Source organism: Pseudoliparis swirei, chromosome 18, assembly GCF_029220125.1.
Source record: "Pseudoliparis swirei isolate HS2019 ecotype Mariana Trench chromosome 18, NWPU_hadal_v1, whole genome shotgun sequence".
NCBI classification, from domain to species: domain Eukaryota; kingdom Metazoa; phylum Chordata; class Actinopteri; order Perciformes; family Liparidae; genus Pseudoliparis; species Pseudoliparis swirei.
In genome coordinates, this window is record NC_079405.1 from 22,003,238 (window position 1) to 22,019,664 (window position 16,427).

A 16,427-nucleotide genomic window follows, 5' to 3' on the forward strand; every position below is an offset into this window, starting at 1 on the left:
AGGAGTTCAGCCAACAGCCAACTGACTGCTTTTATACGTGTATGTTCAAGTAGGCTATGATAAATATCCTACTCCTAAGAACATTATAGAAACATAATAGACACACTAGGTTAGGGGTGCTCACACTTTTTCAGCATGCGAGCTACTTATAAAATGACCAAGTGAAAATGATCTACCTACCGAGGGGGCAAGTGACTTTTATGTTGTTGCTTCGTCCCGATGCGCGCAGACACTCCGGCATCGGAGCTCTGAGGCGCGCGAGACGGCGAGCCGGCGAGCCGAGAAGTGTTAACACGTAAAGACAAAAATGACATGCTGTTGTGTAGATACGATCAATAACAGACTGCTGTTTAGTTTAATAAAAGAACAAAGACGTGCTCTTTAAGAAAAGGGACCTTAAATTACTTCTGCTGTCATTTGGCGCTATAGAGAAAATTACAGACTGGCGGGCCAATTTTTTTTAATGTCATACGATCTACCAATACTAGGCTACGCCGCGATCAACTGGTAGATCGCGGCGATCGACTGGTAGATCGCGATCGACGTATTGAGCACCCCTGCACGAGGTCATTCCCCCACCACTGAGGATCTTCTTAACCCTTGTGTTGCCTTAGGGTCATTTTGACCCAAATCAATATTACACCCTCCCCCCGCCTTTGGGTCATTTTGACCCGATTCAATGTTTCACCCTCCTGTTACCTTTATATTTACTAACATATTTTACCCTTTGGGTTCAATTTGACGCCAGCAATTAAAACCTCCAGAAAATTATTAGAATTAATATTGTTTTCCAAGTTTAAGTGTGAGGCACTTTATGTTTGTTTGTTGACTACCGAAAGAACACCGACATTAAACATTGAATGGGGTCAAATTAATCCTAAAGCGGGGGGAGGGTGTACCTAAGGCAACACAAGGGTTAAACATACATGCTTGGAATTCCAATAGAGAATATGTCTGATCGGAGTTCTTTGTCATGACTGAGAGTAGCTCCTTTTTGGTGTAGATGATCATTTAATGCATTTGTGCTATTTTGAAACCGTTAAATAAGCGAGATGATGAGCGTCTCTGAGCACAAGATGGAGGCAGAAGATGCTGTGTAGCGATTGGAAACCTCAAGTCATATTTATATAATGTGCAGATGAATTATATTAAAAGAAATATCTGATTCAGTCTGTGTGACATCGTTCTGTGCATCGTCTCTACACTTAATGAATGTGTAGCTGCATACAGTCTCTTTACAGACATTCATATTAAATAAACACAGAGGGAAATCCTTGCCCACTCTTCAGACCCAGGTATACACATCATTATTAAAATAAAATGTTATAATTAAAAAGTGAAATAAAATCTGATTCATTTTACATTGTTTGCCAATTTCCTAGAGTGTATCTCTCTTGTGAAGTCCACACCAACAATCACTTCTTTTAAATGAAATTGGAATTTCTAAACTAATTAGTTGCTTTAGTGCACTCAATTTGGTTCTTTCTTTGTTTTGGTGTCTTCTATTCCATCGTCCTCAGTCTCTTTTTATTTTCTCGTCGTGAGTGAAGCACATTGTGACCGGCATAATCTCAACCATTGCTGATTTCTGATTTAAACATCCAGGGGATGTGTGACATGACAATTGACGAGTCAGTCAGCATCTACAGCAAACTACCATGGTATGATGATGCAATGGAAGGTTATGGCACTGAGTGTCTGGTGCCACAAGCAGCAACATCCACTGATTTCAAAAATCAGGCACATCTTGTCTCAAAAAGATGCAGAAAAATTGGTTCACGCGTTCGTTACTTCGAGACTGGATTACTGCAACTCCTTATTATCAGGCTGCTCTAATAAATCTCTTAGGTCCCTCCAGTTGATCCAGAATGCTGCAGCTCGTGTTCTCACTAAAACTAAGAAAAGAGATCACATCACTCCTGCACTAGCTGCCCTGCACTGGCTCCCAGTAAAATCAAGAATCACTTTTAAAATTATTCTCTTAACCTACAAAGCCTTGATTGGTGATGCTCCATCATATCTTAAGGAGCTTGTAGTACCATATTGCCCCACTAGAGAGCTGCGCTCACTAAATGCGGGACTACTTGTAGTTCCTAGTCTTAAAAAGTAGGATGGGAGCCAGAGCCTTTAGTTATCAAGCTCCTCTTTTATGGAACCAGCTTCCAATTTCAGTCCGGGAGGCAGACACAGTCACCTCGTTTAAGAGTAGACTTAAGACCTTCCTCTTTGACAGAGCTTATAGTAAGGGCTGAATCAGGTTTGCCCTGGTCCACTCCCTTGATATGCTGCTATAGGCTTATAGCTGCCGGGGGACGTTTTAGGATGCACTGAGTACCTATCTCCTCTTTTTTCTCTCCTTAAGGATGAATTTTCATCTCTCAATCACACCTTACTAACTCTGCTTTCTCCCCGGAGTCCTTTTGACTTCACGTCTCATGGGGTCATCGGACCCTATGAGACGGCATAGATCCTATCTGCCTGACGGATCGTCTGGGTCGTGGAATTCCTGCTCATGACTACGCCACTGTCCTGTTGAGACTCCGCCCACTGTTGAGACTCCGCCCACTCCTCCTCCCCACCGCCATCTGCCTGATGGATCGTGGAGGTCTCCATCGTGGAATATGCCTACTATGAACTATTCATACACTCTGTCATATTCATTGAATGTATTTTAACTAAATCTGTCCTTCTGTACACATTACATCTATTGCATCTGTCCATCCTGGAGAGGGATCCTCCTCTGTTGCTCTCCTCCAGGTTTCTTCCCTTTTTTCCCCCTGAAGGGTTATTTGGGAGTTTTTCCTGGTCCGATGTGAGGTTTTGGGGCAGGGATGTCTATGTGTACAGATTGTAAAGCACTCCGAGACAAATTTGTAATTTGTGAAATTGGGCTATACAAATAAACTGAATTGAAATTCATATCCGTAATATAATGGTATACTTTCAAATGGAGTTATGAATTATGGCAATATTGAATTGGTGGTATCCACAAAGCTGTTTCCAAGCCAGTTAATGTATAATAAATGTCTAGGTTTAGTCTTTGCTGCGTCTATTTTTTGATGTAATGAACCAGTAAAACAAGATATTTGATGGCATTCTCTTAAATTCTAGAAAATGATAACGGGTTAATAGATATGTTTCTCATGTTAACAGCCACCCAAATCTCTGTGCGTCTACTTTTGTCTTTGAAACAAAGCATCCAGCTGTGCGCCGTGACAGACAGAAGAAAAATAAAATGGAAACTCATTTTCTAAATCATGAAGACGACACGTCTCTTCTTCATCTTCTGGATTAACATACCGCCCAGTTTCAACGGTCAATGCTAAATATACCAGATCTCACTTGAGCAGATCACCACAACATATTTGCTTTTCTGACAAATCACAAACACAATATCATGTTCATTTTGTAATCTTTGCAAAACATACACTATTTTGGTTTAGTCCGTTTATTGTCAGCCCACTGCCCTTTATCCTTAGCATACAGATTCTATAAGCAAACCAATATTGAGCTTCTCGTTATTTATTTTTTCTCATTTAGCACATAATGCGACTCTTTAATCACGTTTGTTTAGTCTTTAAGGCTGTTGATTTACCAAGGTCGTTAAATTCAAATATCAGTCAGAACTCTGCGTTCTCCCCGGAGTCCTTTTGACTTCACGTCTCATGGGGTCATCGGACCCTATGAGACGACATAGATCCTATCTGCCTGATGGATCATCGAGGTCTGGGTCGTGGAATTCCTGCTCCTGACTGCGCCACTGTCCTGTTGAGACTCTGCCCACTGTTGAGACTCCGTCCACTCCTCCTCCCCACCGCCATCTGCCTGATGGATCGTGGAGGTCTCCATCGTGGAATATGCCTACAATGAACTATTCATACACTCTGTCACATTCATTGAATGTATTTAAACTCTAAATATGTCCTTCTGTTCACATTACATCTATTGCATCTGTCCATCCTGGAGAGGGATCCTCCTCTGTTGCTCTCCTGAAGGTTTCTTCCCTTTTTTCCCCCCTGAAGGGTTATTTGGGAGTTTTTCCTGGTCCGATGTGAGGTTTTGGGGCAGGGATGTCTATGTGTACAGATTGTAAAGCACTCCGAGACAAATTTGTAATTTGTGAAATTGGGCTATACAAATAAACTGAATTGAATTGAACACCTTCACCCCCCCCCTCCCCCCTCTCCATCTTTCCAGTTCATGGCCCATTTTTTCGGGACAAGTGCACAAAACAACAGATTGAAGGATTAGATATTAAATGCTAACCCCACCAAAAAAATTTATCTGAGGGCGGCCAATGGGAGAAATAAAACCGCCTCCTCTCCAACAGCAACTTGGTGAGGGCAGGAAACGGTCTGCTGAGGTTCTGTGAAAGAAAGAAAAAAGGCCCGGAAAAAAGATAGCATCTCACAGCAGTCAAATTGAATCGCAAGCCGTGAGCTGGGCGGCATTAGACAGGCACTCCCATGTGTGTTTTCCAATCCGCCAGTTGGCCCGGCTTTCTTTTTCTTTTCTCGGTCTGCGACGGAGTGTGAGCTGCATACTTCAGTCTGTTTCTAATCTAGAGGGGAGCAGAGGGACGTTTAGATTGTCGCGCTACAGCTGCTACTGCTGTCACGGTTACTGTAGCAACCTTTCATACGTTGGCCTTTTGTCAGATCAAACTGGAAATCTCCCATTTAGCTCAGATCAACTGGAAACTACATGTGCACACCCTTAGAGTCTAAATATAACTCCTCAAGAAAGGGGGGAAAGAAATGTCTCTACAATTTGACTCGCTTCTCCTCTCCTTTCCATGCTTTGGAGATTTCTACCAGGAAGAAGGTTTGTGTGGTCTTTCTGGTGAATTGTGCGCATCATCGATGCGTCCAAGTGGTTGGCAGGTGGAGTCCGGGCCGCACGCACTGTGTCCGTCAGTGGAGCGGCGAGCCTCCCGTTGGGAAACCCTACATTTGACCAGACGGGACCAGGAAGAGCTCTGTGCCTCGATGCCACAAGCCAGATTTTCAGCTTTGAGAATGGACTCCCCAGTTGTCACCAGCAGCCACCTTCAGTGTTTGACTGTGTGTGCCCTGACCGTGGCGGACCACTAGAGGGCGGCGGCCGTGTGAAAGAACCATCCTGCACGTAAGTGTGAGGGATAATGACAGGCTCCGTATGTGGTAGGCCTGGTTATTTTCCCTCTACGGGGTGTATATACGTCCCTGTGTGTAATAGAAAGAAAGAATAGGGAGCACAGAAACCTGGAGAAGTCATTAGCAGCAACTTAAACACAGAGAGGAGGACAGCGGTACATTACAAATATCATTTAGCTGACGCTTTTATCCAAAGCGACTTACAATAAGTGCGTTCAACCATGAGTACAGTCTCAGAACAACAAGAATCAAGAAAATAAAGCTTCTTCAAGAAAGCCAAACTACAAAAATACCATAAGTAATGCCATTCGAGTGCTAATCTGTTTTCATTCAAGGTATAGTCGTTAAAGATGTGAGCGGGGAGCTCGTTCCACCACTGAGGAGCCAGGACAGGAAACAGTCTGGATTTTATTCAAGTGATTAGCTCGGAGTGGCGGAGTGAAGGGGCTGCGGTGTGAGGTGTGACCATCCTGGATGGAGATGAGACCCGATCCGTTCGCAGTGCGGTACGCAAGCACCAATGTTTTGAAGCGGAGAGGTCGTATGGCCTTAGCAGGTAGACCAGCCAGGAGGGAGTTGCCGTATTCGAGGCGGGAAAGTGACCAGAACCTGGACCAGAACCTGTGCCGCCTTCTGAGTATGAAGAGGATGTATGTTTGCCCTTTCTGTCATTGGGCACAAGCGCATTTTTTTCTGCGTTGTAAGACGAAGCGTTTCAATGTCCGAAAGGAGGCCCGGCGATGCTGGATGGCTGCAAGTGGCAGTGCACTTATTCAATGTGTCCAAGGGTTCAAAGGTCAAATCTGAGCCCCTAATCTCCACGCTTAAAGGGACTTTGAGTCAAGTTCCCACAAGAGTCTGTGAGGGTTTAGGGCTGTCCCACCGAGTGCTTGGATGTTCTCTCACAGACATTTTAAGCCCTTTGTGAGCGTTTTTCGTGCGTTTGCATTTCTACAAACTTTGCACAGGGGGAATAAATCACAATTCATAGAGTTGTAACGTTAAAACACGGGGTTGCCGTCATGGAAGCCTGGAGATTAATGGGAATAAAAGTAAACAAAGAGGACGGAGCATAGTGTACATAGTTCAGCCGGTTTGGTGAATTTAAAGGAAATAATTACGGCTTTAAAGATGGCACATAAAAAATTAAATGAGAGGAATGCAAGCAGAGATGATATTCCTGGTCTCTGGTTTACACTTCAACCATTTATTTTAACAATTGGAGCATTTTGATGAGACCTCACCTCAACATTCTGTGGCTAACCTCTTATCTGTTTGCAGAGACATGCATCCTGTAACCTCACCAAGGCACACAAAGCATAAATGGTATTTACATTTCAGTAATTATGGTTTATTTGTTGAGCAAGGCCTCGAAAGGAAAGTCAAATATGGAAAAGTAAAAACATAACGGATGAACAATGAGGGGGGCGTGTCGGCCATTAAAATGCTTCTCCTGGAAGGCTCCTCTTGTGCATCCTCGCTCATGGAAATAAGAGCTTTTGGACAGCAAAACAACTTCTGGTTCAAGCGAGAAGTGAGGAGTGATGAAATGAAAAATAAGAGACTTGGGATGCACCCCTTGATCTTTGACCCTTTTGCTCAAATATGTGCTGATCAAAGGATTGTGGGCCAGAATAGTGCAAAACGCGGGAACATTCTGGTATTTTTTGGCTTGATATGTATGAGGACATGGTAAATATTTATGCCTAAATAGTACGATAGAATGGGTATTTGAAATTAATCTAAAATATATGTAGATATGATGGGATGTGTGGAGGTAAGGGTTAGGGGCTTCCTGGTGGCCTCGGGGTTGAATACAATAAACTTGAAACAATCCTGGTCCCAACTTTGTACTTTTGTTGCACGCAATCCACCCCGACAAAATAAAAGCAGACATGAAATAAATGGCTTTGTGCCATCCCCAAAAGTATATTTGCAGAGGGAAAAACATAATATTCCAATGCTGATACCAGCCTAATGTGCAGGCTGTAGCCTACTTTTAATAAAGTCGAATGGAGCGTGAAACAGTGGTGCAGGAGGGTTCTTTGTTAGAGAGGCAATCTGTAAAACTTTAATTTAAATAAATATCTGTTAAGTCACCGTATTATGTAACACATTGGTGATTGAGCCCATGGCTCGCTATTGCAACATTCATTCATTAGCAGGATTACAAGCTGTGGACGACGTTCCATGGGAGAAATAAACAAAACAAAAAACGCATTAGCTTTGAATACACACACAGAAATGTAGCTATGCAGGCAATTCATAAACTTGACACTGTTAAAAAATATAAACTGCCAGCACAATTACTTTGTTTTTACTGATATAGAAATTCTAGGGCACCCAGAACTGCAATATTAAGGATTGGCACTTTAAGGTTATGGAAAGGTGAGAGGGACTGAGTGGCCCAAAAGTTAAGAAAATCGGAAACAAAAGAACTAGAATACTAAAGAAAGAAGACAAGAACACTTGATGTTTTCCTGGTGGCAGGCCGTTGCTAACGGCAAAGAGCGTACAGCTGACCCAGGCCTCGACCCCCCCAGGACAACATCTAATGGTATGATGAAGATGTTGACGATGATCAATACTTTTATCCTAACAGGTTGGGGAGAGTCTAAATCTGACTCTGAATGAACGCTAATGTGGCTCTGTTTCTGGCGGGTGTGTCAATAAGCTCACTAACATGTTTCTTCGTATTGTCCTATGGGGATAATATGTCAGTGTTGTGTTTGAGGCTCGTTCTGCTGTCCCTAAATGGGATGACAAAAAATAAATAAACGATGTTCAGAAGTTACCATATTTGGAATGCAGAGTAGTGACATAGAGATGCCATATGCGGACCTGTCAATCAAAATAAGCTTGCCCTAAATCCTACTCTTATTTATAGTGTCTCTAACCCTAACTGGAGTATCATTTACTAAATGAACATTATGCTGCATTAAAGAAGACTTTGAAATGAGAGATTGAGACCAAAACGTTGCGTTTACAATGTTTACTGAGGTTTTACATTAAGAGAGAAGTAATTTTCTCATAGACTTTTACACACGTCCCCTAACCCCAACCAGAGAGTTGGGCTGGTCAGAAGAGAGAGTGCCAGTTTTAAGACACGTCTCTATCCGCTTCTCTCTCAGAACCGGAGGTAGCCACCTGCTCCTGCCACACCTACCACGCCCCCCTCGTCTATTACAAGCACCACGTGACCGCAGGTGGGCGTTCCTTGAAAGCGACATTCACTTTGGGTGTTCATGGGGACCCTGCGGCTCCTCTCATCCATGCTTGAAGGGCTTTTGATAGGGCCAGAACATATTTTTTATTTGAACAAGGGTTTCCGGAAAGGTTATTAAAAAAGTTAGTATCTTTAGTTAAATTATTTTTTTAATTAAACTCTTTTCTCTAATGATTAGTACAAGTAGCAACCCCGTGTGAACAGGCTTTTCACAGCCCAACAGGCGAATCCACCTGCCGGTTTTTGCACGTCGGTGGAGGAGGGAGGGGTCAATCTGCCAATACCCCTTGCAGGAGTACACATACACAGCTGACCCCAGGCGCCAGTGCGCACGACCGTCGAGGTGAGCGCGCGCTCCTGTGATTTGGAGGTGAACACCTGTTGACTAGATGCTCCGAACAAACTCGCCCCCCCCCCCCACACACAATACACCAACCTCCCCTGTAGGCGCACATGCAGACCTCCTCGGCACGCGCAGCAGCCGGAGCGCTGAACCTCCAGCGCCGAAAGAGTTAAATCCCATACTCCCCCCCCACCCCCACCAGCACCATGTACTGAGCGGCTGACTGGAGGTTAGTTGGGCTGTTGCGGTGCAGAGCGTAGTGTGGACGCGGCGGCGGTGGCGGCCGGCGTACAGCAGCGCACCGAACCCGGGAAAAGTTCACGGTTTAAAGCTGACAGAACTACCTGACATAGAGAACATAGCAGCCATGTCGCAGCGGACGAGGAGCTCTGGATTTGACAGCGCTCAGTCTCGCTACTACTGAGCGCGCGCGCGCGAGTAAACAGGGGGAAAGGGCTGCGTCGCCCGCCCCCCCCTTCTTCTGGCTTGTGAGTGGATATCGCCTCCCCGATGGACAGTCAACGGGGCTTTTACGAGATGGAGAACCCGGCGGAGAACCCCAGCAAGGCGGTGGAGTACCTCGCGGAGCTGAACAAGATCATCGAGACGCAGCAGGGGCTGCTGGAGAAGCAGCGGGTCCGGATCGAGGAGCTGGAGCTCCAGGTGACGGACCTCTGCAAGGAGAACGTGTGCCTGAAGGACCAGCACCAGCGGCACCTGGCCACCTGCAGACTTCAGCAGGGCAACCACTCTGCCCTGGTCGCCATCAAGGAGAACGCGGCGCAGGAAAAGTAAGTTCTCAACCCTCCCCCTCCCCCCAAATCCCTCCCAGTGTGCCCACATGTGCCCAAACTGGCACCCGACTCTTGTTTGTCCATTGCGTGCGTTCTGTGTCACCATGCACCGACCACGCAACCGCCGTCGAAAGCACACTTCGCTGGTACTTTGTCATGCACTCTTAATTACCCGTGTTATCCCCCATGCATTGCCAGGGATCGTTTCAGTCTCTCTCTCTCTCGCTCTCTCTCTCACATACACACACACACAAGGCAGCGCACGCGTATTGCGTAATATGGATCACCCAAGGCTATACATGTAAAAACCACGAACATTAGATTTTTTTAAATTGTAGATCAACAACGTCACTATAAAGAGTCGGTGGGTGTGACTTAGTTGTTTATTGTGTTATTGTGTCCTGAGAGGCAGCAGCTGTGGTTTTGACGTCAAAACGCAGCTTTACGCGTATCGTTGGTGCTGCTGGTTGCTCAGGCGACGAGCAGAGCTGGATGTTGACTTATTTACCCTCCCGACCTTTTATTTTTTTTAAATATAGGTATTCATTTCTATTTGGAGAGCTGCCCGACGCCATATCACAGTGCATCCAGATGTATTCCATGAAAGCACGACACACAATTCGATGTTAAATGAAAAATAATACTAAACAAACGGAAGTATCCGCTGTTCTGGTTTCCTGCATGTCAACATAATATTCCAAAGCTTTTGAATCACGTGGGTTCCTCGTGGTTGTGTAATGTTTTTTTATAAGCGACGGCAAGACTTCGTGCTGTTAAAGGCACGCGCAACACAATCACAGCACTTATTGCTCTGGACGTGGTCAATTAATGTCATTTAAAAAAGGTTTTGTTGAACTTTCGTCCCACCCACATCGCTAAGCAGCAGACAGACATGCAGGATGAAATCCTAATATGTGTATCACAGTATATATCGATTAGCCCCAAGCCCCCCCCCCCAGGACTAGGGGTGTCTAGATATGCTAGTTATAATCCAGCCCGTGACTCTTAAAGGTACAGTACATATGTTACAATTCATATGTTTCTTCTTTCTTTTTTTGGTTTGTTATTTTTTAGTTGTTACGATCACTTGCGTGTTGTGAGTATCAAGATAATAGAGAGGAAAACAACATTATTCCTCCATTATCTATATTTTTATGAACCGCCCAAAAATGCCGCCTTCACATAAATGCCCTTCTGCTCGGCAAAGCTGCACCTACAACCCTCATGACATAATTATCATATTTGCTCACTCATGGTTTGAACGATAAATAGTTATCTGTGCAGAGCAGAGGCCGGGAGCTCGTCCCTCTCTGGAGTTGTCCGCCCATCGTGCGAACACCTGAGCAGACTGGTTTTGATTTTGAATCCCATCCCCCTAACCCCGACGGGGTTCTGGTCCGTGCTTTAAATATCGAGCAGATATATATTTTGTTTAGCGGAGAGCACTTCCTCTCACGCTCGCTCACTCACTCACTCACTAAGCTGAGAGGGAGTCCTGTCCCTTGTGTTTTGGGCCACGTCAGCTGTTTCCACGTTGACCACAGTCAGCAGTTAACACAGTCCCCGGCCTTGACCGGAGGGCCAATGGGGGAGCTCTGTTCCTCCCAGGGACACGCACACACACAGACACATACCGAATGCAGGTTTATTGCGGCCATGCTCTAAGACGGCTCACCCTCCAGGTAATGAGTGAGCGAGCGAGAAAGGCCTCTCGGAGGTTTCTCAGCAGATTCCAGAGCAGAGTGTTTCCGCCTCGATGGAGGTGGGAGCGCGTCGTTCCGAGCGGAGGCTCCACCAGCTAATCCACTACGATGAGGCCGCCCGCTCTGTGTTTACTCTGTGCTTTTCATTTGGCTGGTAAAGTTCACAGAACTCGCGGCGCTCTTATCGCGGTCGCGCGGCATGTGTGCGCTGAGCGATTCGAGGCCTGGAACAGCGGGACGTAACGGTTTGGTCTGAGAACATTTGCGTCGGGAGCGTTCCGGATTACGGAGTTGCATGCGGCACCGCTGAACACCCAACTTGACCTTTCTGGTCAGAGGTCAATGAAATCAAATCTCAGGCCCGGCTGGATTAATTATTTAGGGAGGCCCAGGACAAAAGTTTCTGTGGACTATGACTGCATGACAATGGACTTTTGTTCTACACTGAAATGTCGATGGCACAGTTTTCTTTTTGTGTCACGTTAAACTTTATTCACACGCTTTGCTCAAAGGCATCTGGATGGCAAATGATGACGGACACCTTGTCGTGTCCACTTCTCAGTCCAATGTTTTGGTAAGCCAGCCAATTTGGGGACGTCAAACAACCTTTGAGGGCACAAATAGTCCTCCCTGGTTACTTGGCTGCTGCATAAATACAAGGCTGGGTTACCAACCAGGAGAACTGAAGGAGTGGACATCTCAGGTTTACTGTTCGACGACAAGTTCTGGATCATTTGATGAATTGCCAACGTGTGAGAATTTGTACCGTACAATATCGAGTACCGCCAGACTTCATAGTTTATGTTGTTTGATAGTAAGTCAAAACAAGTTCTGATTACCTTCTGTGTGTCTGGGTTCACATGAAAGCCACTATTTAGGAATAGTGAATATTATGGAGACTAAGAAGGTACATATCATGCCTGCTAAAGCTTCCTTATTGGTTGAGTAACTTCCGTACTTAAATGATGCCTCTTCTGTTTTCATTCTACCCAAACTTTGATGTATTTGCCGCGTAACTTGTGTACTGATTCTAATCAAAACTTCAATCTATTTCAAAAGCTAAACAAATAGTCTTGTTGCCTCATCACAGTAGGGACTTGTGCAGGCGCGCCGGTCGCCTGTGTTGCTGGATATTTTGTAGGAAAATGCACAATAAACGAACAAGATGAGGAGACGTTGATTGAAGTCGCACTGAATAAGCTGTACGATGCTCTCCTTGCTCGGGCAGCTGTCATCACATCACACATGCATAAACACGGAGGATGAACAAACCGCCATATGACACACACCCAAAACAAGAGCTGCTGTTCTGATAAATATTTATTTCAGGCCTGTGCCCAGGGCTTCATCCTGATGGCAGCTCGGGACGTGCAGCGAATCAGGGGTGAAAAAAGGGAACGCCGCCAGATCGGTCGGGAATATAACAAAGTTTCGACTCTTTCGGCCAGCGGACACGCCACAGTTTCTACGGGAAAAGCTGGGAAGAATGCTTCGTTTGTGATGCATTTAAAAGCCAAAGCTCGAAATATATTTCACACAAGAGAACGCTGTATGTTTTGAAGCCTGAGGGTGGGCTTGACAGGCTGCCTTTATAAATGCAGAAGATGAGAAGAATAAATAAACTTTCAAAAGGAGAACACATTTCCCAGTAAAATATTCATGGCGGCTGTTGGAGGTAAAGGAACAAAAAGAGGTAGAGGGAGATCTACTACGTTATTTGATTCTGTCGCTGTTTATTCTCGATGTGTAACTTCCTGTACACTGCTTGTTGTTCCTGTATATTAAATATGTTAAGAGGTGAAACTTACAAGGAAGTCCCTTAAAAGCTGCACACAGGAAGGGGAAGAATGTGATGATTTATCACACAACGCTGCCAGGATGCTAATGAGAAATTGACATATTGCCAAATCCAAAGTGATGACATAAACGCAAACTCCTCGGCTGCATCAAATGAAAGCGAAATGACACAGATCTTGTACATGCGTCTCCTTTCAAAGATACTTTGAGTAACTTTGAACTGGTTATAAGACTGTCAGTCTAATACTGAAGCCTCTAAATGCCCCCCATCAGTCAACGAGACCATCAGGGGGAGGATTGGCTTTGTCTTCACGCTTGTCATCAACGCAAAGGGTTCAATTCTAACAGAATCGGACAGGATCGTGCAGGTTCACCAGAAACTCCATTTCTTCAGACTCTATTGGAGACGAAGGCCGCATTGCTCGACCCGCTGGAGTGAAGAACCAGAACCAGGGCTGTCAGGGCTCTGCTGCAGTAAAATAAGAGGTTTTCCAAAGGGAATCCGAATGCTGGGAAACACTTGTCCACAGGGACGGCCATAGGGACGTCCACAGGGACGTCCATAGAGACGGCGCCTTTTGATTTTTGCACTCCTTATTCCAAACGTGGCAAGCTTTACTCTTTTCCATTGCATTGTCATCCAAATGTGCCCCCCGAGGTGAGATCATGATGGGAGATTGAAAGTTAATTATCCTCAACACAAAAACATGCTCCTTCTCAGAATTTCATCATTGTGGGTTTCAAAAGGTCAGTCTGATATGATTTCCAATTAAAAATGCATGTTTTCCTATGAAGACAATAACCACAAGCTGCGCGTCCTGTTGCGTGTTCCTGCACCAATGGTTGGACCTCCGCAAAAAACCTCGAGTCACTTTTAAGCATTTGTCAGCAATGCAGCGTGGATGCATATCTATACGGTATTTACTCTATAGTTAAGCATTATTATTTTCAATCCTTGAAACCTGACCAGTGGGAATTTCATACGATATGTGATGCCGCGAGTTTTGCATGATCGTTTCACATCCAGAGAATCCCGCTGCCGTGCAAGCCGATGACGCATCAGGCTTTCAACTTCCTCCAATGTCGACCCTTTTGCGTCATCCTGAGACTGAAGCGATACCTGAATGATGTATTTGATGGTTGAGTCGTGCTGTTGCACAGTTCGTAGAATGCTGACGGAATAGATGTGCCGAGGAAGAAGTAAAATATCTGTAACATTTGTACAAATTTTTTTGCTAAACTGCCCTGTGCATAAAAGAATGAACTTCCTCTGTTAGATACTAGAATCCAAAGCAGGATAAATAAAAAGAAGAAGTTTTGACTTGTGCCTTGCAATATCATATGGGATCCTCCTGAGAGCGGGCCACGGGGCTCTGCGCTGAGTCATGCTTATTGATAATCTGGTGGCGTAGCGGGAGCATGGGATATTGTGTTCTGGAGCAGAACGGTACAAATTAGAATTAATGTTCTTGAACGCTTGCCAAAAAGTTGTTGATCAATGAGGCAAGATTTTAAAGGTACCCTGAGGTTTTATTAGGAACGTAAACAACCATATATCACCACATGTATGCTGTGCATCTTTGAAGTTTCTCGAAACGATATTCAGAGCATTAATATGGCAACAAACAACAATTAGCTAGAGATACAATGTCAGCTAGTATTGGCCATGATGCATGCAAGACGGAGAAGAAGGTAATATAAATGTAGAACCAAGAAGACACAAACTGCAGATCAGTCATGCGTGTTAAAAGTTCAAACGACTATGGGTGAGTGGGTAGCAGGTCCGTCTTTCAATCAGGGGGTTGGAGGTTCAATCCCTGCCCTAGTCGATGTGTCCTTGAGCAAGACACTTAACCCTGAGTTGCTCCCTGTAGCTGCGTCTACAGTGAATGAATGTAACAGTACTGTAAGTCGCTTTGGATAAAAGCGTCAGCCAAATGACATGTAATGTAATGTAAACGGTCGGTATATCAACTCTTTTTGGACAAAAAGCCAGCGTGAAAACATTTAATATCAGACATGAAAATCCCTCACCTTTTCGGCGAAATTCGCCGTTTTTAAACCAAATTATGAGATTGGAGTTGGACACGGCGAAAATGTGATGTGGTGCTCGTCGCAATAAAACATCTTTGATGGGACGTGTCGCGTCTTGGCCAATCAGCGGTAAGATGTCGACAGCGTTTAGGGGGTTCGGGTTAGCTTGAATTTCATCCTGCTACATCTACGGCTGTCATGCTGCTCGGTGTATCGATACTAATAAGGTATCCGTACGTTAAAAAAGCGCGGGATCAGAGCGCACGCGCTGCTCCGTGTCAAGCAGAGCACGCAAGACTTGAAGACTTGTTCAGGCCAAAAAAAAAGGAAGTTTGTTCATGGATGACCATATTATATATAATGACAATTTATATTTATTACTATTAGTATAGGACCCGATCACTGACTGAGTGTCAGAATGGAGGACCTATTGTTCTTAAACTGTTTATTTTGATGTCTATTTGTGGTCAGAACAATCAAATGACCGTTGTTCAAGCTACTTCTTGGGTACTGATTAATCTGAGGGGCTACAGTTTGATACTTAAATAAATTGAACCAAACAGGCTGCAAACCTTCATAGCTGCTGCACACCACCACTGTTTTCTGTGTCAACAAGGCACCCAAAGTTTGGTGAGCTTGGGGGTGTTGAGGTGGGAGAGGTCATTTTTGTTACAATTTCAATTCTCCACCTTCAGGCTGAAGGTGCTGAATAAACAACTGCAAACTGCTCAGCAATGCATGATATGTAAAAGTTAGAAAAGTCAAGCACTTTTTACTCTGTAATGCACAGAGAAAAGGTTCATCTTAGCTTTAAATGCATAAGCACTTATCATATCATCGGCGTTTTTTTTTTACTTTGCCATTCAACAGTTCAAACTGTTCAGTTTTCCAGTAATGTCCGTCAGGTCCCAAAAGTGACAAAAACGTTTGCAAAATCCCTCCCTGCTGAGCCATGGTTCTTCTGTGTGTAGTAGCAGGTCCATATTCAGCTGACAGCTCCTCCAAAGTTTGAACCTGTGCTGTGCTGTTTTGGGGGATGCTCTTCACGACGGAGTCATTACGTGCTCAAAAGCATCACTTTTTTGCATAAGGCCTGTGTGTATGATGCAGGTGTGGCACTGCAGAAAACTTTGGGAACTCTCTTTACACAGTGAAGCAACGTATGAATCCTATGTGTCGGCCCGGAGCCCATCCGTAGTCACTGATACCAGCTTTTTCAAGCTTTCCTTTTTTTTCCATTTTTTCACCCCTTCATAAATGTCAAACTCCCAGTTGTAGTCAGTGTCGTGGTTGGAGTAGTTCTAGGAAATCATTCCGGATAAAGACCATCAGCTGCGCCCGTGCTGCTGCTGTCACACCCACTGTCACTGGACTGATGCTGAACCGCCGCACCCA

The 16,427-nt window shown here is 44.8% G+C and overlaps 1 protein-coding gene across 3 annotated transcripts in view; it reads left to right on the forward strand.

Annotated features, from left to right (window-relative positions):
- Nucleotides 1-9,001: 9,001 nt before the first annotated feature.
- iqsec1b (IQ motif and Sec7 domain ArfGEF 1b) overlaps nt 9,002-16,427 on the forward strand; it is a 208,261-nt gene continuing 200,835 nt past the window's right edge. For all 3 annotated transcript variants that reach the window (XM_056438397.1, XM_056438398.1, XM_056438404.1), the window contains exon 1: nt 9,002-9,495. In XM_056438397.1, the coding sequence (XP_056294372.1) occupies nt 9,215-9,495 (281 nt within the window). In that variant the 5' untranslated portion in view covers nt 9,002-9,214. The remainder of the gene's footprint in view (nt 9,496-16,427) is intronic.